Genomic DNA, 21,474 nt, shown 5'->3' on the forward strand with positions numbered 1-21,474 from the left:
TAAAATTGCATTCGATTCAACATTACTATAAAATCCCCACTCTCTGATTACTGTATGAATCTTCGAATGAAAATTTGAATGAAACTGCACAAATATAAGAAAATAATAGATATATTTATATTTATTTTACAACGTCATATAAACATTATACAAAATTAGTATCAACTAGTCTTAAGTTAACAAGGAAAATATGGATATGGATACTTAAAAAAAAATACATAAATAATTAATGTATATTTGTCTCAAACTTGTAAAACCTTTTATATTAGAGCATACTATAAACCCATTAATACTGTACTAGCGGTAACAGGAGTTTGCGAAGGTGCACTGGCTTGTCTCACACTCATTTCCCAAGTATCTAATAACTGAGATACAGAAAATCGGCGAGGGAGCTTTGTTATACGTGCATTTAAAGCTTTTTGTACTGCGCAAAGGAATGTTGTTGCATATTCATGAGGTGCCATAACACAACGCGGTGGCGTTAAAGGATAATCAGCAGGAACTGTAACTGATACTGGTGGGACGCAAGGAAGATGACGGTCATCCAACCAACATATTAACTGAATACACTTCGATCCATTTTGTTGTGCTGGATCCAGACTGACCTAAATGCACAAACATATTCATATGTTAGAATGTAAATTAATGTATTATATTAATAACTAAGTTGAATAAATTACTTTAAACCGTTGATCTAATCGAGCTATTTCTCCTTGCAAGACATCTGGAATTTCACTCGGGGATTCTTCTATTTTTTGTTTCTTTAATGGTGGAGGTAAATTCCTGTTTTTACAGATTTTCGTAAGACTTTATTCAGAGTACTCTATAAGTACAACTATTTGTACTTAAATATAAAATTATTACTTACTTTATTTCCGGACCAAACAGAGCTTCTAAACATGGACCGAAGGTCCGCTGTAATGTATGATTTACAACTGGACTTTGGAGATGGGTGCTTACTGCTTCCAAAAGTGGACTAAAGAAATGATGTTCCTTCAGAGTTGTTACAGGAGGTCCTACACTAGCATCACTTCGTTTGAAATCTAGTTTTTCAAGGACTACCTCACATTTTAGTAATGTATCTAAAGGCATACGTTTGCTGGGATTTGATAAAATTTCTAATAGTTTTTTCATTTTACTTAATTTATCGACATCTAGAAAGTTAAAAATTATGTAAGTAATAATATAAATATACAAGAATATTAATATCAGATAAAAATCATTAAAAAACCTACTTCCTTCGTTTCCCATTTTAGCAATCATTCTCCTCAAAGGCTCAACATATTTACTTAGCTGTCTAACTTTATCTCTATATGCTTGATCTTCTTGTTGTGGGCTTGGAGTAGCACCCACTCCTCCAGGAGTATTTAGAGAACTACTGGGCGATGGTGCCATGCCTAATTTTAATATAATTTGTTTAATAAACTTCTTATTGTAGCAGTTTTTAAAATCTTATATTAAAAATTATTTCAACATACCCACAGATCGTTGTGATCCTGCCATTATTGCATGTTGTGGACTCGGCGATGGAACTAATGCTGGCGAGGCTACCATCTGATTGCTACAAAGAACATAATTTTTAACTTCAATGTAAATTTTGAAATATATAAGAACATACGAATTTTTTTTAGAAAAGTTATTCTACAGTAACAACCTTGATGGTGCACCTAATCCAGCAGGACTTGGAGCTGATGGAGATGGACTCTGTCCTAAAAATTGATTTGGAGTAACATTCCGAGGACCAGCAAATCCTGCATTTATCATTTCACCCTGCTAACAATATTAATATCTATGAAAATCTGAAAATAATATCACTTACATGTTAATTCTTCATTAATATACCTTTCTCTGCATGTGACTCAATTGCTGTTGCATTTGGCTAGGACCTAATGGTCCAGGAGCAATTTGATTCATTTGTTGTGGTAAACTAGTTTGGATTCCACTAATAGATCCACCAATTTGATTACCTATCTGATTAGATAATTGATTCTGCATTTGAGTCTGCAAAATAAAAATATGTAAAAAATCGTATATTATTACTAATAGTAAATATGTACATACTTGCATATTTTGCTGCATTTGGCTTGTAGTTATTTGTCCCATTTGATTAGGAACCATTTGGTTCATTTGTTGAGGAATATTTCCTTGTGCCATTTGATTCATTTGTGTTAACATTGAATTATTCTGCATAGTTTGAATGGATCCCATATGACTCATTGGACCAGTAGTTTGAGCAGGCATCATACCCATTCCTGGCATTTTATTTTGCATTCCTTGCATAGTTATAGGTTGTCCAGGACGTTGATTTAAACTTTGCAATACTAAAATAAATAACATAGTACAACATGAAGTATGTGACTTAAATGAATAAATCTACACACAAAGAAATAGTAATTAATTAAAACTATTTTTTCTTTTCAAATGTTTATTTTTCCCAATTTGTGTTTATATTTTAACATAAACACATATATTAATAAAAAATGAAAATAATATACCATAGAATAACATAAAGTATATTTTTTAAGTAAACAGATCAATTTCAACCATATATAAAGGTACAATAATACATCAAAGAAATAACATATAAATATTTAACAAATATATATTTTTCTGGACATGTACTTATATTTTAACTTAAACTGATACATTGATATATGTATATAAACAAAAATAAATAATTAAAATATCTTAAGCATTTTTCAATATTTTCTTCTTCAAGATTGATTTTCACCAGGAGAATCTTCTTCCATGAACATTTGAAATGCTTCCATTAAATCATAATCAAAAAATATCTGCAACTTTTTTTCTAACTTAGCTATACATATTTTTTTCTGTTGTGCTGGTAAATTTTTATTGTATATATATTCATATGCAAGATCATCAGTTTTAAAGTTTTCATCCAATACTATTTCTAAAATGATAATATCTTCATAACATGTTTTTCTTAAACTTTTTGGCCATGCTTTCTCTTTGAGCATTATTTTTAAATTAGTCAAGCATGGCTTTACCTGAAATTCCATATCCTTGTAACCTTTGGAAACTTTCATAATATCAATCACTTTATATATGTATCTCAATTTTTGTACATAAATATCTAATATATTTTTAACTTTATGTACTAATTTAAGAATTGTTGGTCCAACAGGACTATAAGTACCGTTTTGCATTTTACTACGAAGATCCATTATGTCTGGAAAACGACTATATCCTAAACTAATGTACCATTTACGTAACAGTTTGATATATCTAAGTGCCAATTTAAATTTAATGCCTGGTATTATAGGATCATCAATGGCAGGTTTATAAATGTAACATACTCGATCATCACTCAGATGAACTGCCATACCACATTTCTTTTTGATATCTTCTATATCAATCAAATGATCACGTAATTGGATCTTCCAAGATTCATGTAATAATTCTTCATCACGTCTAACTTCAATATATTGATAAAAAATAGCTTGAGATGGTGATGCAATCAATGTTCTATAAGTATCTTCATTATCAGAATCATAACCACCTTCACTTTCTGTAGAACTGGCATATTGTGAGTAGTACATATTATTCAATTTAGGCATCTTGTGTATTATTTTATAAACCTCTTTTAATATTTAATAAATGTTTTATGCAGTAATGTAATAACCAAAATTAGCCTTAAAGTGCTGAATAGTGATTAAATTAAATTTCCTTTTCTCTATAAAGGAAACGTTTCCCAAAAATTTCAAGCATTTAACAAGTTTCATAAATGAAATATTTTTGAAATGATGATTCTTATTAGAAATAGATATTTCTAATCGTAACATTCTTTAAATTAAATTAATACTCTTTTATGACGAACAAATCACTTTCACTTCTTGTTGATATTTTGACTTTGAAGATCTTAGTATAGGTCGCAGTTGACCGGGGAGCAATAAATAGCTAAATTCACGCTATCATTTTCTCATTCTGTTTCGCTATGCGAAAGACGACGGCAACACGAATGTTGCCGCTTACCGATTTCTACGTGTCTATAGTCTTCTATTGTACTTTCTGCTCGTAAAAAGTTTAGCGGAATCGAACGGAACTACTGTTATGTATAAAAAAAGGTGGGCCTTATGGTTACATAACCAATTGGACCCAAATCCTTTCCATTCAACTTTTGAAGTATACAGGGTGTTGCAAATTTAAAGTACCAAACGAAATATTGAACGCAACAAAATACAAAGTTAAATACGAAGAAAAGTTACATAAACATAAATTTTTTAACATGTTATTAAAAAAAGTTTTAACTAGAAATTAAACAGATTAAAGGTGAATAATATATACTTGTTATTTTATGCAAATTGCAAGTTTCCAACAGCAATCACTTAGTACCAATTTCTGTTTTTCATTAATAATAACAACTAATAATTTAAAACTGATAATATCTGATACTATTAATATAAGCAGCATTTATTGATAATGATATACATTTTAATACTCAATTCATAGATGTAACTAGTGTTTCATTTTGAACTGGACACTGTATTTATTCAAATTATTAAAATATGGGATGATATTTTAAGGGAATATTTTTAAACATATGACACTTAAAAATCATTTTCTATAAAGGAGTCCAAAGATTGATAGTCAGATTTTTTCTAAAATCATCCTTAATTAATACATGTACTTACAATTTGTAGCAGTATTTGCAGGAGGCTGAGGGATTATTCCTTGAGGATTAGATCCTGGTCCATTCATATTCATCATTTGGTTATTACCAGTTCCTTGACGTGCTAGTGTTTGCAATGCCCCAATTGGATCTGGCATTCCTTGATTTCCAGTACCAGCATTACCTGGTGCAGATCCTCCTGCTGCCTTCTTAGAATCTGAATGGGGAAAAAAATGATAATACAATACCAACATTCAATTGCTGAAGTAATGTTTGCACGTGTTAATATGTATATTACTTAGTTCTCTGACATGTAGAATCAACCTAGCCACAAAACCTAGATATTCTTCCTGCAATGAAATAAATTTATATTGTTAATTAATTTAATTTACTGTGCCATCATTATAAGTTTTGCTCATTATTTGTTCAATACATTAAGTTGGAAATTAAAGGGAGATAACAAACCTTAGTTTTTGCTTTTTGGAAAACATGAGTTTCCATCTCAATACTATTTTTAGTAGTAGGCATTCCAGACATTTGTATAGCTTCATCTCTGCATAGAAAATTTTCAATAAATAAAAATATATCTACATGTACATATTCATAAGCATTTGATGCTATATGATTGATTCATTTTTTACAAAGGTAAAATATATTGTTAGAATCAAGTTCATTCAATTATTTTATTATAGAAAACTTATTAATGCATATTAGCTTACATTTTTGCAATAACACTCTGTCGAAAACTCTGTGTTCTCCAGGAATTTTCGTCTGTTGCCATTTTTAATAATTAAGTCAATAATTAAAATATTTTCACCACTTTCTTTTATCAATTAGCTAACACTGAACGCCTATGTAGCAGACTCAGAGTCTACGGGTCTATTATTCAAAGCACTGTTTGTAACCTAAGGCAAAATAAGAGCAACTGCTCTTCTACGCCATCTTCCGTACTATGAAGTAAATAAAATCCAAACTGGAACTAACTTCACTTGATACGTTTCTACGACTTCAGAGTGCAGGACAAGCATACTGAAGTTCGTCGAGTTCTATGAAGTATAGTTATTTTATCCTTATTTATTGGTAAATGTCTGTTACAATCATTGATTGAAAGAGTAAGGATGGAACAAGAGGCGATACTAGGTGAGGAAACTGAAGCCGATTGAATGAGGAGTGTGAGTTTTGTAGAGTAATCATTTTCGTATATCAACTTTTCAACGTCGTAAATGGGTGCAAATACCTCGAAAGGCAGTATTAGTAATATACAAAATAGTATTACAAATATATTCCAAATTATTACAGGTTGACATGAAATTAGATTCATTTGATATGAATTTCCCGCTCGTTTGTACATCCGATTTAAAGGGATAATATTTTCAAGAGATCAAAGATTTCATCCCTACTCTGTGACTGATTCCTATTAAATTTTCCTAACCTCAAAATAAATTACATTTTAATTAACCTCTAAATTAAAAATGGCAGAATTGGAATTAACACAGGAAGAATTAGCACAAAAACATAAAAAAGAACGCAAGGAACTACAAGGTATTCAAATTAAGGTCTTAATATTTTATTTTCAGTTTACACTTATATATTATCAAATAAATATCGTTTCCAACGTTGCTTACACAAAATTTTATTATCACTTTGATATTTATTATTATTTAAATAACATATTGACAAGTATTAGATTTCTTAATAAATGTTCTTTGTATTTAAGGGCAAATACAAACTTTGAAAAAGTCAATTTGTAAGGGTGATAAAAAGAAGAAAAAGGAGGTAACAGAAGAAATAAGTCGTTTAGAAGAAGCTTTAGATAAAAAGCAGGATGAAGAATTAACTGCATGGAGAGTTACACATCTTAATATTGATAATGTAGAAAATGAAGATACAGAAAATTATAATAATGATGACATGAAAAATAATATGCAATGTGAACAGTCAACACAGAGAATTTCAAAAGCACAGAAAAGAAGAGACAAAAAAGCAAATGCAGAAAAAGAACGCAATCAGAGAATAATAGAAGAAGAAGCATTAAATGTTTTTGGAAAAAGGAACATAGAAATACAAACCATAAAGAAAATTCTATATGAACGTGGTTTAATGATTTATGAAATTCCGAGTGATGGTCATTGGTAAGTAATTTATTCATATTAATTTAATAGCAATTAAAAATATTACTATCCATATGTTGATTTTTATAGCTTGTACAATGCTATTGCACATCAACTAAAGGTTATAGGAGAAACTCCATTAAATTTTCAAGAACTTAGAACAAAAACTGGTCTATACCTAAGAGAAAACATGAATGAATTTTTGCCATTTATTTCCAATCCAGAGTCTGATGATTTTCTTTCACCAGAACAGTATGAAAAATATTGTGATGATGTTACTGACACAAATGCCTGGGGTGGTGCTATTGAGGTAAGCTAAATTTAATCAAAAAGTATTTCTGAAAAGTTACATGTATATAATTACAATATTCCTCCATGATTACTTTTGTTTCAACCAGCTGCAAGTTCTTTCGCATGTACTGAAATGCCCAATAGAAGTAATTCAAGCATCAGGTGCACCTTATATTATTGGTGAAAGCTATAGTAATGATAAAAAAATGATATTAACTTATCATCGTCATATGTATGAATTAGGTGCTCATTATAATTCAGTTACAAAATATGTTAAGGAGGAAGAAAGCTGATAGAAATTGTTGGTGTTTAATAATATCTGCAATGAAAATTAAACATGCAATTTCTTATTACTTTTTACTACAATAGAATATATGAACCATTTAAACAGCTGCCACAAATTAAGTGCTCAGGAAACATATCAGTTAAATTTAATAGTCCAATGTTTATCTAGTAACTTTAATATATACATATATATATATAACCAATCTGTAATTTTCGTCAGTAGTAAATTAGATCTATGACGTTATTACGAAGATAACAAGAATATCTTCCTTTATGTTTCTAATTACAGTATTCTTTTGGAAAGTTTTTAAAACAGGATATAAGGAATAAGAACAAGATATTTGCTTTTATAAAATTAAGGCAAATTAATTTATATTTATTTTTATCATAAAAATTTTAGTAATCCTAATAAAATAACTCCAACAACGACACCTTATTAAATTTTTAAGATCCTTTTCAAAAGAGTACTGTACTGTTTATTACAAAATTTAATTTATTTATTACCTAAATGTTCGACAATATAAAAAAGCTGCCAGCAAATTGCAAGTACATATTGTTCAGTACTTGCTCGCTCTAACGCTTCGATGTAAATATATATTTAAGTAAAACTTATGTTTCTTTTTTTAAATACGGTAAAACCTCGATTAGTCATTCCTTGAATAATCGTTCCTTCGCATGTAGTTTCGACTTTTGAGTTATGTGTACTTATGGTCTTCCTGCATCTATTTAAAAAATTAATAGATCTCATTCTAAGCGACTATCAAAAGTGATAAATCGAGATTTCACTGTAATAAAAGTATTGTGTGTACATGTAAATATGTGGTAATACTTTCCTCATGTGTTCTTGGAGTTTTTATACTATTTTAATGGTAAATATTATGTGTAAAATATGAAATAAAAGCAATAAAATATTAATTCTTGTTGTTTTGAAAGTAAAATTTATTTACTCCTTAAAACGTGTATACAAAGAATAATCTGTATACTATGAAAAAAGAATGCAGTGTCAGTCCTCACTTTTCGACACTAGGTGTGTTAGTATCATTTGGTGTTTTATTATCATCCACTACTTTGTTTTTATTTGGATCATCTGGTTTCATTTGTGGGAATAACAGTACTTCCTATAAGTATATGAAAATTTATGTAGCGTAATACATTTTTAAATGATTCTTTGAATATAAAACAATTACCTTTATATTGTTTGCATCTGTGAGGAACATAGTAAGACGATCGATACCCATTCCCCAACCAGCGGTTGGCGGTAAGCCATATTCTAGCGCAGTACAAAAGTTCTCGTCGATCAACTGTGCTTCATCATCTCCTGCTGCTTTATCCTTTGCTTGTTGTTCGAACCTGAAAAGTAGATTGTTACAATCATTTTAGCTTTAATTACCTCTGATAAAGATTTCACCCAGATGAATTACCTATCCCTTTGTACTATAGGATCATTCAATTCTGTATACGCGTTACAAACTTCTTTCTTCATAATAAATAACTCGAATCGTTCTGTCAAACCCTTTTCTGAACGATGCCATTTCGCTAATGGTGACATAATTTGTGGATGATCCAAGATAAACGTGGGATGAATACAAGTTTCTTCTATAAACTCGCCAACAAGCTGTTAAAAATATTGATACTGGATATACATACGTAATCGCCTATACAGAAACTAAGAAATAATTTTCTACCTTGTCTAGCAATCTAGCCGTTGTTCTTGGCGGAGGACATTCAATTTCATGCTTTATACATATATTACTAAGCATTTCATTTGCTTCAGGTGTATTTAATTGATCTGCTGGAGGTAATTTAACTTTTAACACCTCTTCCAAGGTCTTCATCATTGAAACTCGCTTAAACGGCGGAGTGAAGTCAATTACGACCTCTTCGCCATCTGGTCCATCCGGATGATACGTTATTCTATAATCACCATGTATAGTTTTCACCATTCCTGATATCATATCTTCTGTAATAGACATTAAGTCATTGTAATCTGCATATGCCATATAAAATTCGCAAGTAGTGAACTCTGGATTATGTGTTAGATCTATTCCTTCATTTCTAAATTGTCTTCCAATTTCATATACTCTATCCATTCCACCTACCACCAACATCTATAATCATAGAGACAGTAATGTACTAACATATAATCACAATGTATATTGTCTATAATTATATGAAAGTACTTATTACTTTTAAATACAATTCTGGAGCAATACGCATAAATAAATCCATATTCAGTTCATTATGGTGTGTAATAAAAGGTTTTGCTGTAGCACCACCAGCAATCATATTCATCATTGGTGTTTCAACTTCTAAAAAACCAAGTTCATCAAGGAATTTACGGACGTATGCGATTATTTTTGCTCGTACATGAAATGTTTTTCTCACTTTATTGTTTAAAATAAGATCTAAATAGCGTTGACGAAATCTTGTTTCCTATATAGATAAAAACAATATTATTAGTATTAGTACCAATACATGTCTTGAACTAAATATTTTGTTACTTTTTTTGTACCTTGTCTTGCAATCCAAAATAAAGGGTTGGCAACATATGCAGACAAGGACTTAAAAGGGTAATACTACGAGGCATAATAGAAAATTCACCCTTCTTAGTTTTCCCAGGATTTCCAACAACACCAATAATATCACCTCTTCTTATTTTAGAAATATCAGTGGCAAATTTTTCCTCATTCTCATAATGTCTTGCATTTGCCATGACTTGAATTTTAAGGCCTTCACCTCTAAGGTCATAAAAAATAAGTTTACCACCAGACTCTCTAATTGAAAATACACGACCAGCAACACTATGTACTTCATTCTCTAAAACTTCTCCATTTCCTAAGATGTTGCTAAACTTATCAATAAAATCTTCCAATGATATTGATACATGAAACTTATGCGGATATGGATTTTCATTTATACTCTTTAGGTGATTAACTGCTTGTGTCCGAAGTTTAATGTATTCCTAAAAATAAAAATATGATTGAAATATTTAAAGACAATGACTATATAATAAATATCTATAAAATTGCAGAGATTCTTCTTTAAAGGAAAGATGCATTTTAATGTTATGATATATATATTCACATTTGGACTAATATTCTCTTCATCATCCTTTTTCCCAGTGGCTTTGGCCTGGGTGTTTGTTGCTGCTGTAGCACATGCTTTTGCTTCTTTTTCTGCCTTCGCTTTTAATTTTTGTTCAGCCTTCAAGCGTCTCTTTAATTCACTGTAAACACAATTGAGATATGCAAAGTACACTTTTAATTTATTTTAATATAAATAAATACAATCTTTTGTATCGTACGCACTGTGGACAAAAATGGCGTTTAGTTATCTGATGTAATTTTGTTGATTTTGCATTATGAAGTACCGGTAGTACTACGTCAACAAAAGCTTTGGTTATGTTACTTAGCATAATTAATTAAAGGTATTGTTGTTATTGCATCAATAATGTATAGACATATATATACAATAGATACATTTATTTACAAATCTTGATCAATTACTACACATACACTTATAAAAAGTGTCCCGATACAGGCAGATATTTGTAACAACGTGGACAGTCAATCCATGACATCAACCACTGTTATATGTAAATTTTACGTTGAAATTACAAACGTAAATAGAATAAAATATTACATAAATATAGAATGCAGAAATCATACATTTAATTTTCCGCCAGTATCATTATTTTACTCACTTTTTAGATAGTTTTTCATCCGCAGTGTCTGCCATATTGGTAAACCTCCTCAAAAAAGGACTCTCCCTCTTATTGTTATATTGGTAAACCTGGGACATGTATCAATGCGCCAAATAAACCAACACATTTTTTCTCGCGGGCCATTCCAATTTCGAATTAATTCTATTCCGGCTTTTGATACTTTCAATAATTTTATTTAAATATATATAAATGTGCATAGATAATATAGTTTAACTTATTCATCATTGTTGATGATTTGATAATTATATATGTAAAATATGTTGTCTTGGCAACTGTATCCACTGACTCGCTCCTTCAGAATTAATCGGTTTCGATAAAAATTTTCTAAGACTCGTTAGAAAATGGATGGTTGCTTCGGCTATCAAGAATTAAAGGCGTTGCAGGATTTAATTAGCGTTCCAAAAGATGATTCAGATTCCGAAGATCTGTTGCAAGCTAGCACTGGGAAACTCGGTAGGTTGGAGGCAAATTTCGCTTTTGTATCAACTGCTAAGTAAGAGTAAGAGTACGAGTATTATGCCATTACTATCAATGCAATATAGACTTTTTAAAGGGCCTGGTGACATTGGTATTAAGCATGGTACGTCTCAGCAACACGGCGGTCCACATGCACCATTGAAGGCAGATGATGATGACATTTGGCACCCGTCTGAGGTAACCACTGTGCAAAATTCGGAAACCTACGATCCAAGAAAGGTGCCGGAATATGAGATGAAATTTAAACAATCTGTGACGGCAGAAGACGTCTTCTTAGGTGTTAGTATCACATTTTCAATTACGAGTAGACGTCATAACGTGAATTTATAAAACGCGTGGATAGTTAAGTATATGAATAAAGTACAAATATGTACTTGTTCATCGTGATACGTTTCATTTTTTAAACCAGATGGGTTTTAAAACGCCAAGCACCTCTTCCTGCGAATGGCTATCTATATCCATAAAGATGCCAAATGAGACGCGCGAGAAGATCGAGCTCTCAGTGGAACCGGAAGCGATTGATGTACGTAGTCCAAGGTGAGGAAACAAAAATAGAATTTGTTGACAATATAAAATTTCTCTGATTATGTCATGATAATACGTATTTATATGAACATAAAGTAATTTATAATTTTCTAGATATCGACTGCACCTTGCAACGCCTCACCCGGTTGATCCAAATTCTTCATCAGCCAAATGGCACGGTGATATTTGTATTTTGGAGGTTATACTAAGGCTTATGCGTGAATTAGACAATGTGAATTTCTAATTAATAATTGACCAGAGTTTTTAATTTTACCTGTACAAAACAATATAAAGTGTGTGCAATATTATTGAAATCTGAATGAGATTTCATATTTTATGAGATTTATAGTTTTCTTTTAAAAAGACCGCCACAATATTGAAGCGCAAGAGACATCTAGTGATTTTTACAAAGAATTCTAATGGAAGCAAATTTTGTTACTGATATTCCCGTCGGTAAAGAGAACTTTTTTTATTCTATTAATTCGTCTATTCCCCAGAAGATAGCGTTTGTGTCATAAAAATGGTGAGAGCTACGTAAGCCCTGAATAGCGAGACAAAAATTTACATTGTATGATAAGTCTATTTCATGTCTTGTCCATGGTACTACACATCTCTTACCCCAATGACTCGTGTATTGATTTGAAATTTTAACAATGAAATCTTTTTGGGAGTGCCCTTTCTCTAACACAGTAAATTTATTTAGAAAAGACTGCACCTTTGTAATACTTCAGGCGAACCTTTCTTTCAATTTTGTTTCGTGCATTTGTTCAAGGAAACAGTTATATTATTACCATTTACTTCGCAATTTCTTTGATTTGAGATTTCCAATTACTCTCACTCCTCGATACTGTACTTCTCTTCTTGGAAATTTATTTTTAAATCTATAAATTCAGAAATATTGTACTCGTAATGACATCTGCACATTTATCACATTGATAGATACTATAAGGAGACAAGTAGTCAGTTCTTGATTGAATGAAACTACAAGGAGAGTATACCAATAAAACAGTGGACATTGTACCCTGGATCTGATATTACACTTTGCGCGTAAATCAGAAGTTTGAATAATGCACATTTCGGAAAAAAAAATACATTAGTTACACTTACGATCGATGACCAATATTCTACAACATTTATTACTCATATTTACATAATATCTTCTCATAGGTGTCATTTTTCGCTATACCTGTAATGTCTATTTTTATCAAATGACATTATACATATAAATTTTTTATGATGAACTCACGAATCTATAGTTCTTAAATTAAATACACGAAATAGTGAGTAACTGTTGCGTGCAGTTGAAACATATGGCACGACAGTCGTGGGAACGTATATTACGCATACTCTCCCCTATATATTAAATTAAATAGTAAACATCATCGATATTACAATCGATTGCATGCATTCCCTTCTTTTATTATGTCTGTTTGCATATATAAGTTTCTATTATAAAATCGTATATAGATAGAACGTTATTTATGTCCACGAGTGCATAATTTACTTTTGCATGATCACGTGTTTGAGCGACGGTAACAGAAGGATAAAATGCGTGTTGCCATCCGGTGCTTGACATTGACAGGTGACGTACCGTATTTCCAACCTAAAAGGGTGGAGTACATAGATAATTCTTTTTAGATCATGCTAACTATAACAGATGGTTTCGAAACTAACGACAAAAGAGAAATGAGGAAGAATTAATAAAGAGGAAGTAAAAGTATTAGAAGAGTGGAAAGCCAGGTTATGAAGGAAGTCATAGCCGATTCCCAAATTTGATTAGTTGCTTTCGTGCGCATGTTCCGTACCGCCAATTACGAGAACCACAGATTAATATAGAGCTTCAAACAAATAATAATTTATTTACGCACATGCACCATTTTCAAAATAAGTTTTAGGGATTTAGAGAACTTTTGTTTCTCAACTTTTACATTCTTGAAATTATTACCAACGATGGCCAATCAAAATTGGAAATCGGTTTATCTGCCCACCTCACCCTTAAGAACATGTTCTGTCCCTATATTTCTAGTTCTACGAAAAAAGGGTACGTTCACATGACAAAAGCAAAATATTGCTCAGATGAACGGGTAGACGCAGAAATTCGCTAAAATATAGGGCATAGTAATAAAGTTCTGTACATTATAAGATAATAAAGTGGACGAGGAATTTATGAGATAAATATAAATGTGTAAAGAATTAACCCCATAGTTGCAATCTGTACGGAAAAAGACTTGTGTAGATTTACTTCAATCATTCAATTTAGTAGAAACATCAAAGTAATTTTTGTTTACGAATACTTACTTTTAAGTATTTTCCATTGTAGATGTTCGATATTTTCAATTTCTATTGTAAACATTTCGGATGAAATAAAGGATGATTATAGTTGCTCGTAGTATTCTATGGTTGTGACTATAGTCAGTTTTACAATTAGTAGTAAAAAGAAAATAAAGTTGGAATTAGAAGATGAAATGTGAAACGGATGAAAAGCAATGAAACGAAAGGGTAGAAAGAAAAGAGCGAGATAAAGTATACGTTGATAGAAAAAAGGACAAAGATAACTGTTGTAAGCCGATACAAGGGGGTGTTGGTGGGGATGAAGTAGAACGGGCAAGAAAGGTGGCGCTCACGCGCAGTCTGGCGTCGTCGGCCGACGGGTGTGCATCTAAAACTCATTGAATTGAAGTTTTATTTTATTTCGTCGTCTTTACGGCCGTTTAAATCGTGATATCGTTAGTTCATTTTTTTGTTGTTTGCAAGGACCGTCCTTTGAGTGTTGTAGTTGAGTTCGTAGTAGTATATATTAACAGGAAGAGGAACTGATTACGCCGGTCGATGAGCTGCCGTTACTCGTGCTGTGGAGATCCTCGCATAGGATAATAGCTGGCTGATGCGACGTGCAATAAGGTAAAGTTTCATCGTACGAAAATACATTTTTCCGAGTTATTCGACATACACTGGCCTCTCTAGGCCGGTAGCGGATCGATTTTCGCAAAGGTAAAGCGGGAGCAGCGAGAGAGAGAAAGAGTGGTATGCAGAGCGAGAGAGAGAAAAGTAACAGGGGCAAAATGTCTCTTCCCCTATTTTCCTTTTATTATTTTACACCTTTGAAGTACGATTTCCTGCAATTTTGCTTCACACACTTCGTTATTTCGATTCGTTTCTTTCATTGAAACCTTTAGGTTCTATTTTTAACACCATTTTTTCGGTTGTTATATATTTCGCGCGTGTAGATCTTGACGCTATCGCGGTCAAAGGAACCTGAACCTGTAAAATCCTGTAATAATTTCGGCGTTATACTGCTCTGACGTATATCATAATTTGATTATCGATGAAAATTGCGAACATCCCTCGATATCATTACTTATTAATCATAATTATATCTTTCGCAATAAAATTGATTATCAAATCACTAGATATTACGAAAGAGAACGAAGTGATTCGTACGACAAACGAGACATCAGGGTAGATCAATTTCAGCCATTGTACCTCCTTGAACAGAACATGAAAGCGTACACGAATTACTCTAAAGAAATACTATATTGTGAGAGCAAACATCAATTCTCGTTTCTCGTGTGATTAAATGTGACACGTTAGGGCAGAAAGAAGGCTTTAACCATAAAGATATTAAGAACAAGGATGGTCGAACGGATTATTACCACGAGGATGTATGAGTATGACGTTTAGCGACCTCTGCGTGCCAGTGCAAAAGTAATAATCGCTTTAAATGCACCCTAAATGAATTAAAATCCGGTGGCCGTTGAACTAGGATGACTAATCTCGAGATACAAGAAACCCAGTGTGATTGTACCGTGACGCGAGTGTTGTCGTGTAAATAATTGTAGTCGAGTGAAATTTTTGTTACTTGTGTTTCTCGTCTCTGACCCTCTTCCGCCCTCCGGTTCTCCTCCGGTCGATAGACTCGGCTCGTCGTGGGTTACACTCTCTCGTGCGACTAATGAAAAGGACGAAGACGAAAGTAAAGAAAACGAGGCACGAACAAGACACGAAAATCGTACGATCGTGATTGCATATATGGGACAGTGGTTTATACTGCGTTTCTGATCGATATCACGGACTGCAAAGTGCTCGTTGAACATCGACAACGTGATGGCAAACAAAGTGGCAGTGAAAGGTTGGCACGGTGATAAATTAATCTTTTGTTTCGTAAGAATCGACGAAAGACAGACAGGGATTTATCAAGTGGCTTGAATTAATCAGACTACCTGACAACCATTTGACATTAATTTTATATTTCATACTCATTGATAATTTTCATTTCTTGAACTTTACGCGGTTTCTTTAAATATTATATATCTTATAATGGATGACCCGTAGTCGTTGATGAAGATGGGTCCATACCGATAGGTATCGATAACGATTCGATACTAAAATACTCAACAGGGAGTATCGATACCGATTCTTTTTCGATGGATGTTAAAACAATGTATTAAAATTCATTCTGTTTAATAATCAAGTAAATCAGTATTTTCGTAGAGGCATTAGAAAGTTATTGACATGTTCGTAGTGGTATCAAGCTGATATCGATATTTTTCAATGGCTGCGTTTTCAATGCTACTTGATATCAGATCGAAATTTACTCGTATCGATAATATCGATACAATAAGTTCCAACTTCCAGCAGTAATATGGTCCATTGTATGCGTTTTGTAGGTCTGGGTCACTGTTGACCCGACTACATCGTTCGAGGGTTAATCGGTGTCATACGGAGAAGTGGTGGAATTGGGATTTCCGGAAGGAAGTGTTTTACTTTTGTCGTATTGAGACTCTTCTGTAAGTTAGTTACTTGCTGTTTGCTTGGCGGTAAGTTAGTGACATCAGACATTTTGTTATCCTTTTAAGGAACATTACACTTCCTGAGAATTGCAGTTAAAAATGGGTAATTTTATGATGATGATGATACAAAATTATAAAAGCCAGTAATTCCATAAATTGCGCGGTCATTAAAGTGTTAACGTCTTTTATTAATATTTGTAAAATAGAAACGTTGCCAGAGGCGGTGACGCAGACAAACGAATAAATTGATCACGTGTAGTACAAATGAAATTAGCAAACTCGTGTAGGAGTTATATTGCAAATGATTTTACGTCATTTGGTTAAATTTTCAATTGTTCAAACAGAACAGTCTTCTTCCTTACTTTTTTATTTGCGGTTAACTGATAACGATACGTTTTGTTATTCCGTGTAAATAATTCTGAAATTTATGATCGTGTTAACGGTGATAGGTTAGAAATCCGGCGGGAAAATAGAATAATGGTAGATGAATAATTTTTTGAAAGCTACTTAAACGTTAAAATTATAATAAATTAGAAAAGTAGTTAAGTTCAGTGATCTACTTTCTTTTTTTTTAATAATAGTGCATTGGATTATTCTTGAAATACATGATTGCTCTCATATAGTTAGCAATATGACCCTCTTTTGCGGTAGCAACAACAAACATACATGATTTTCTTGTGATGCGATTAAACTTTGGATGTATGTATGATGAGTGCACTGCAACAAGTAATCTCTTAGGGTCTTCGTAATGCTTCCAGATTATGTACTTATGTGCCGGCTTTATTCGTCTTCCCTTGTCCTCTTACTGTTAGTCTTTTACTTTTTCATGTTTTGTTCCATTTAAACCGCAACTAATGTATTTAAAAGAAAGGAGTCCATCGACCCCTTCCGTTCATTTTATTGTATCATACGAGAATATAAAAGTCCGTATAGGACGATTGCTTCCTCGATACGGTAGTAATTGTTACATTTTATTTTCGCACTTTCTTATTGAGGAAAAAGACCACGAAGAACCTTGATCAACTTTAGAAAAAATGACCTTCGGTTGAAACTTTTTCTTACGTCATGTTTGTCCTTTGAAATCACTTATCTGTTACTAATTCTTAACCTCAATTCAATCCGGTATTGCATAAGTGGATCAGGATTGAAAGAGATCCGAAGTTAACGTTTTATTTTCATTAATCTGATTGTAAAGATTAATCGTCTAAAGATGAGGTTTTATCGGCTTAACCTTTGACTTTGACAATTTCCGGTTTAAAACAATATTCTTAATTAAAGTTGCAAATGGTAATTCTGTCGGTTATCGGCGATAACACTACTTAATTTAATTAGCTTGCATATTAGACTACATAGTACAGTATTAGTTACATAATAGATTCTCGTTACATTGCTTATGATGAGACTGCAATGGATGGTATTATAACGATATAATGCGTGGCAATATAACGCGTGGCGATATGACGCGTAGAATCGTGACACGTGGCGATATAACGCGAGGTGATACGATGCGTAGAATTATGGCACATGGCGATATGACGCGTGGCAATGCAACGCGTAGAATTACGACACGTGGCGATATAACGCGTGGTGATGCAACGCGTAGAATTACGATGCATGGCGATATAACGCGTAGAATTACGGCACATGGCGATGTAACGCGAGGTGATGCAACGCGTAGAATTACGACACATGGCGATATAACGCGTAGAATTACGCCACATGGCGATATAACGCGTGGTGATGCAACGAGTAGAGTTACGACACGTGGCGATATGACGCGTGGCAATATAACGCGTAGAATTACAGCACATGGCGATATAACGCGAGGTGATACAACGCGTAGAATTACGACACGTGGCGATATAACGCGTGGTGATGCAACGCGTAGAATTACGATACATGGCGATATAACGCGTAGAATTACGGCACATGGCGATGTAACGCGAGGTGATACAACGCGTAGAATTACGACACGTGGCGATATAACGCGAGGTGATGCAACGCGTAGAATTACGACACATGGCGATATAACGCGTAGAATTACGCCACATGGCGATATAACGCGTGGTGATGCAACGAGTAGAGTTACGACACGTGGCGATATGACGCGTGGCAATATAACGCGTTGAATTAAAGCAGATGGCGATATAACGCATGGTGATGCAACGCGTAGAATTACGACACATGGCGATATAACGCGTGGCAATATAACGCGTAGAAATACAGCGCATATCGAATTAAGTAACAAACTTCTATAACACTAAATATTTAAGTGAATTACAAAAACGGAAAAGCCTTTGATAACTTATCTACAGCTCTAACATCGTAATCTTTAATTATCTTAAAACATGATCGAGGTAATTTACATTAAGTTTCCACTTAACAGGCTTAATCGACGAGCTCCTTTCTAAATTATCACTTCGAAAGCAACGAATTTATCACCTCATTTTCTCGTTCGATTTCTACTTTCCTACCATTGTTAATCCCATATAATCCAGATTATTTTTGCCGCGCTCATTGGGGAATTAAAAGTTTGAATTTAATTCGTATTAGATCATCTACTGAATATGTAATGATTTATTACATAGTTAATAGTTATAATTAACTATGGTGCATAAATTATCCTTGAATTTGTGATTTCTTTAAATGAGATTAATGATCTGGTACTCGGGACCTCGCGTCTCCTGAACATAATATAATCAGTTCTTTTTAAACGAAGGACTAATTAGTAGATATAGCTTCATTAATATATAGAGCGTGGAATGTAGAACATTGCAGATAAGTACTTCCGGTACTTGTGTTTCCGTCACTGTAATTCTAACTTCTCATATTCGCAGGTAGTCTTAAATATCCTTCGATTAGACATTCTCTCAAGCTCATTGTTCAGAATCATAATTTGCAACATGTATCTCACTCGAATCTGATTTAGGTTTCTGATATTATCTTTTTGCAACTGCAATTTATAGCCAGACAAATATTTTCAACTGTTATGTGTACAAATTTAGATTAAAATTTAAATAAGAATGTTATTCGAATCGATAAGATTGGGTTTATTCAAATTGACATTATTCTCGTGTTGCTCGAATGGAAATCTAAAAGCAATGATGTCCACTCTATTCAAGTTCTGGGAAAAAGTTTGTTTAAAGATTAAAAGGTTCCCGGTACGTAATTTCTGTAATTACACCGTCAAATACAAAACACGATGAACGCGCCGTGATGGCGTCAGTTTGTCTAGTCGATCGTTCCTTACCTCGACAACCCTCGGTGTTGTGGGGTGAAGACCCTGTACGTCTAGCCAGAGACTCCCGTGCATTTCGTATTTATTATTTATACGCCGGCAAGTGCCTACATCCGGTCGGATACGCGCAGTAGATCCACTTCGTTAAGGATACCGTGTCGCGTTTGCGGCAGGAAATCGTGTACGATTGAGAGCTTAAAATGTTTTTTATTTCGTACGTCGAATTTAGTTTGTGAAATAACTTAGCATCTAACGAAAGTGGGAATGCACCGCGCAGTAATCTATGGAACGTCTATTAACATATCAAAATTCATAATCTATGAATTTAGACTTCAATGTAATTTCACATATATTTTACTGAATTAATATTGGGAGTTTAGGATGTTACTATAAACTTCTGATCTGTTGTGTTGATATTTATTTATTCAGGCGTTAGTAGCTTCATTAATTTATTAATTCTGACCGTATTACTTTTTGATCTGCTAAATAAATATTTATTAATTTATATATTACTTCGTAAATAAATTGTGTGGTACTAAATATTAACACTCAAAAATACATTAAATATTATTGATGTAATGAATATCTGAAAAAATCGTCCTCCGAGGATTCGAACTTGGGCCCTCAAGATTACAAAGTGCATATGCTATTCACTACACTAAACATTCTTATGGTACTCGCTACATTCATTACCCTATTATTGGGTCCACATGTCTCGATCCCACAGTAACATTAAACTTTCTTTATACTGTATACATTAAACACACTACGAAATTGTAGGGAATGTAACATAATTCGGTTTAAGTAATGTTATGCGACGTAATATATCATACAATGTATTAAGCGAGGAACGATGGAATTTTTCCAGAAAGCGCTAGGTTTTTGTTTTAACCGACGCGACGTGTCCAAACCTGCACGCGTGCTCGGAGCAGTTTTACGAGACGCCGCGACGTAAAGACGTATCATTTATATTTATATTAACCTACATTTATACTAATCATCATTACAGTTAACTTTACAATAAAACCTATAAAATATACATACTCCATTTCACATAAATTAGACACATAGATTTCATTACGAATGTAATTATCAATAACATCTCTTACTCTCTGTAATTACAATTTTTTGTCTTTTGAAAATGTTGCGAATTTGCAACGTGAAATACTCTTAAGAGCGAAAATATAAAAAAAACTGTAATTTAAAAAATGTTGAAAAAATTCATAATTTTATCTTCCTTTCTTTTTACGTGCTTTCTCGAATCATAAAACGTTGCCGTGTAATACAAGGATTGCATTATTTACGTTTGAATTACAACTATTTATATCCACTTTCGTTGTCCGTATTTCATTTACAATTTACATGAAAGAAGAGGGCGTTGCTCGTTGCGAAAGAGGATACGT

The 21,474-nt window shown here is 32.8% G+C and overlaps 5 protein-coding genes and 1 long non-coding RNA gene across 14 annotated transcripts in view; 3 read left to right on the plus strand and 3 right to left on the minus strand.

Annotated features, from left to right (window-relative positions):
- Positions 1-93: 93 nt before the first annotated feature.
- MED15 (mediator complex subunit 15) lies at positions 94-5,565 on the minus strand. Of its 3 annotated transcripts, XM_003703942.3 has the most exons (12): positions 5,350-5,565; positions 5,096-5,183; positions 4,929-4,980; positions 4,653-4,847; positions 2,062-2,321; positions 1,843-2,001; positions 1,655-1,773; positions 1,479-1,561; positions 1,236-1,397; positions 869-1,154; positions 681-783; positions 94-605 (listed from the first exon to the last, which is right to left on the minus strand). In XM_003703942.3, the coding sequence occupies exons 1-12, from the start codon at positions 5,409-5,411 to the stop codon at positions 276-278; spliced, it is 1,899 nt and encodes a 632-aa protein (XP_003703990.1). In that variant the 5' UTR covers positions 5,412-5,565; the 3' UTR covers positions 94-275. The 3 variants fall into 3 exon arrangements, with proteins under 3 accessions (XP_003703990.1, XP_012142166.1, XP_012142165.1); XM_012286776.2 differs by lacking the exons at positions 4,653-4,847; positions 4,929-4,980; positions 5,096-5,183; positions 5,350-5,565 and adding an exon at positions 3,158-4,182 and having other exon boundaries at positions 1,655-1,770; XM_012286775.2 differs by lacking the exons at positions 4,653-4,847; positions 4,929-4,980; positions 5,096-5,183; positions 5,350-5,565 and adding an exon at positions 3,158-4,176.
- Positions 5,566-5,656: 91 nt separating this feature from the next.
- LOC100878595 (deubiquitinase OTUD6B) lies at positions 5,657-8,197 on the plus strand. Of its 2 annotated transcripts, none has more exons than XM_012286778.2 (5): positions 5,657-5,770; positions 5,930-6,172; positions 6,348-6,762; positions 6,832-7,051; positions 7,140-8,197. In XM_012286778.2, exons 2-5 carry the CDS (start codon positions 6,103-6,105, stop codon positions 7,323-7,325), a joined length of 891 nt encoding a protein of 296 aa, XP_012142168.1. In that variant the 5' UTR covers positions 5,657-5,770; positions 5,930-6,102; the 3' UTR covers positions 7,326-8,197. The 2 variants fall into 2 exon arrangements, with proteins under 2 accessions (XP_012142168.1, XP_003704017.1); XM_003703969.3 differs by having other exon boundaries at positions 5,666-5,802.
- A 35-nt stretch (positions 8,198-8,232) lies between these two features.
- Positions 8,233-11,161, minus strand: LysRS (Lysyl-tRNA synthetase). 3 transcript variants are annotated; one of them, XM_012286781.2, is made up of 9 exons: positions 11,021-11,054; positions 10,626-10,695; positions 10,402-10,543; positions 9,830-10,279; positions 9,505-9,750; positions 9,003-9,425; positions 8,739-8,932; positions 8,505-8,667; positions 8,233-8,435 (listed from the first exon to the last, which is right to left on the minus strand). In XM_012286781.2, the coding sequence occupies exons 1-9, from the start codon at positions 11,037-11,039 to the stop codon at positions 8,328-8,330; spliced, it is 1,815 nt and encodes a 604-aa protein (XP_012142171.1). In that variant the 5' UTR covers positions 11,040-11,054; the 3' UTR covers positions 8,233-8,327. The 3 variants fall into 3 exon arrangements, with proteins under 3 accessions (XP_012142171.1, XP_003704018.2, XP_012142170.1); XM_003703970.3 differs by lacking the exon at positions 10,626-10,695 and having other exon boundaries at positions 11,021-11,161; XM_012286780.2 differs by lacking the exon at positions 11,021-11,054 and having other exon boundaries at positions 10,626-10,893.
- A 148-nt stretch (positions 11,162-11,309) lies between these two features.
- Positions 11,310-12,059, plus strand: Dnaaf6 (Dynein axonemal assembly factor 6). The gene is made up of 3 exons (XM_012286779.2): positions 11,310-11,494; positions 11,595-11,797; positions 11,928-12,059. The coding sequence occupies exons 1-3, from the start codon at positions 11,383-11,385 to the stop codon at positions 12,057-12,059; spliced, it is 447 nt and encodes a 148-aa protein (XP_012142169.2). The 5' UTR covers positions 11,310-11,382.
- A 1,382-nt stretch (positions 12,060-13,441) lies between these two features.
- Positions 13,442-16,165, minus strand: LOC105662651 (uncharacterized). The gene is made up of 3 exons (XR_013037940.1): positions 15,903-16,165; positions 14,342-15,304; positions 13,442-13,646 (listed from the first exon to the last, which is right to left on the minus strand). It is a non-coding gene; the product is annotated as an uncharacterized LOC105662651 (long non-coding RNA).
- The window catches only part of LOC100878820 (cholesterol transporter ABCA5), a 28,050-nt gene continuing 21,377 nt past the window's right edge, over positions 14,802-21,474 (plus strand). For all 4 annotated transcript variants that reach the window (XM_076530969.1, XM_076530971.1, XM_076530970.1 and 1 more), the window contains exon 1: positions 14,802-14,944. The gene's annotated coding sequence lies outside the window, so the exon portion shown is untranslated. The remainder of the gene's footprint in view (positions 14,945-21,474) is intronic.

The sequence above is a fragment of the Megachile rotundata genome, chromosome 4 (assembly GCF_050947335.1).
Source record: "Megachile rotundata isolate GNS110a chromosome 4, iyMegRotu1, whole genome shotgun sequence".
NCBI lineage: Eukaryota > Metazoa > Arthropoda > Insecta > Hymenoptera > Megachilidae > Megachile > Megachile rotundata.

What these genes read in the sequence shown, in the direction of transcription:
- LOC100878595 (XM_012286778.2), top strand. Translation starts at nt 6,103, where the DNA reads ATGGCAGAATTGGAATTAACACAGGAAGAATTAGCACAAAAACATAAA. An exon ending in AGAACGCAAGGAACTACAAG is followed by an intron (nt 6,173 to 6,347) that starts GTATTCAAATTA and finishes TTTGTATTTAAG; the next exon opens with GGCAAATACAAACTTTGAAA. An exon ending in CCTGGGGTGGTGCTATTGAG is followed by an intron (nt 7,052 to 7,139) that starts GTAAGCTAAATT and finishes TGTTTCAACCAG; the next exon opens with CTGCAAGTTCTTTCGCATGT.
- LysRS (XM_012286780.2), bottom strand. Translation starts at nt 10,732, where the DNA reads ATGCTAAGTAACATAACCAAAGCTTTTGTTGACGTAGTACTACCGGTA. An exon ending in CCTATAGTACAAAGGGATAG is followed by an intron (nt 8,668 to 8,738) that starts GTAATTCATCTG and finishes TCTACTTTTCAG; the next exon opens with GTTCGAACAACAAGCAAAGG. An exon ending in CAGATGCAAACAATATAAAG is followed by an intron (nt 8,436 to 8,504) that starts GTAATTGTTTTA and finishes ATATACTTATAG; the next exon opens with GAAGTACTGTTATTCCCACA.
- Dnaaf6 (XM_012286779.2), top strand. Translation starts at nt 11,383, where the DNA reads ATGGATGGTTGCTTCGGCTATCAAGAATTAAAGGCGTTGCAGGATTTA. An exon ending in AGCTAGCACTGGGAAACTCG is followed by an intron (nt 11,495 to 11,594) that starts GTAGGTTGGAGG and finishes GACTTTTTAAAG; the next exon opens with GGCCTGGTGACATTGGTATT. An exon ending in CAGAAGACGTCTTCTTAGGT is followed by an intron (nt 11,798 to 11,927) that starts GTTAGTATCACA and finishes TTTTTAAACCAG; the next exon opens with ATGGGTTTTAAAACGCCAAG.
- MED15 (XM_012286775.2), bottom strand. Translation starts at nt 3,578, where the DNA reads ATGCCTAAATTGAATAATATGTACTACTCACAATATGCCAGTTCTACA. An exon ending in TGAGTCACATGCAGAGAAAG is followed by an intron (nt 1,774 to 1,842) that starts GTATATTAATGA and finishes TAATATTGTTAG; the next exon opens with CAGGGTGAAATGATAAATGC. An exon ending in AGGATCACAACGATCTGTGG is followed by an intron (nt 1,398 to 1,478) that starts GTATGTTGAAAT and finishes TATTAAAATTAG; the next exon opens with GCATGGCACCATCGCCCAGT.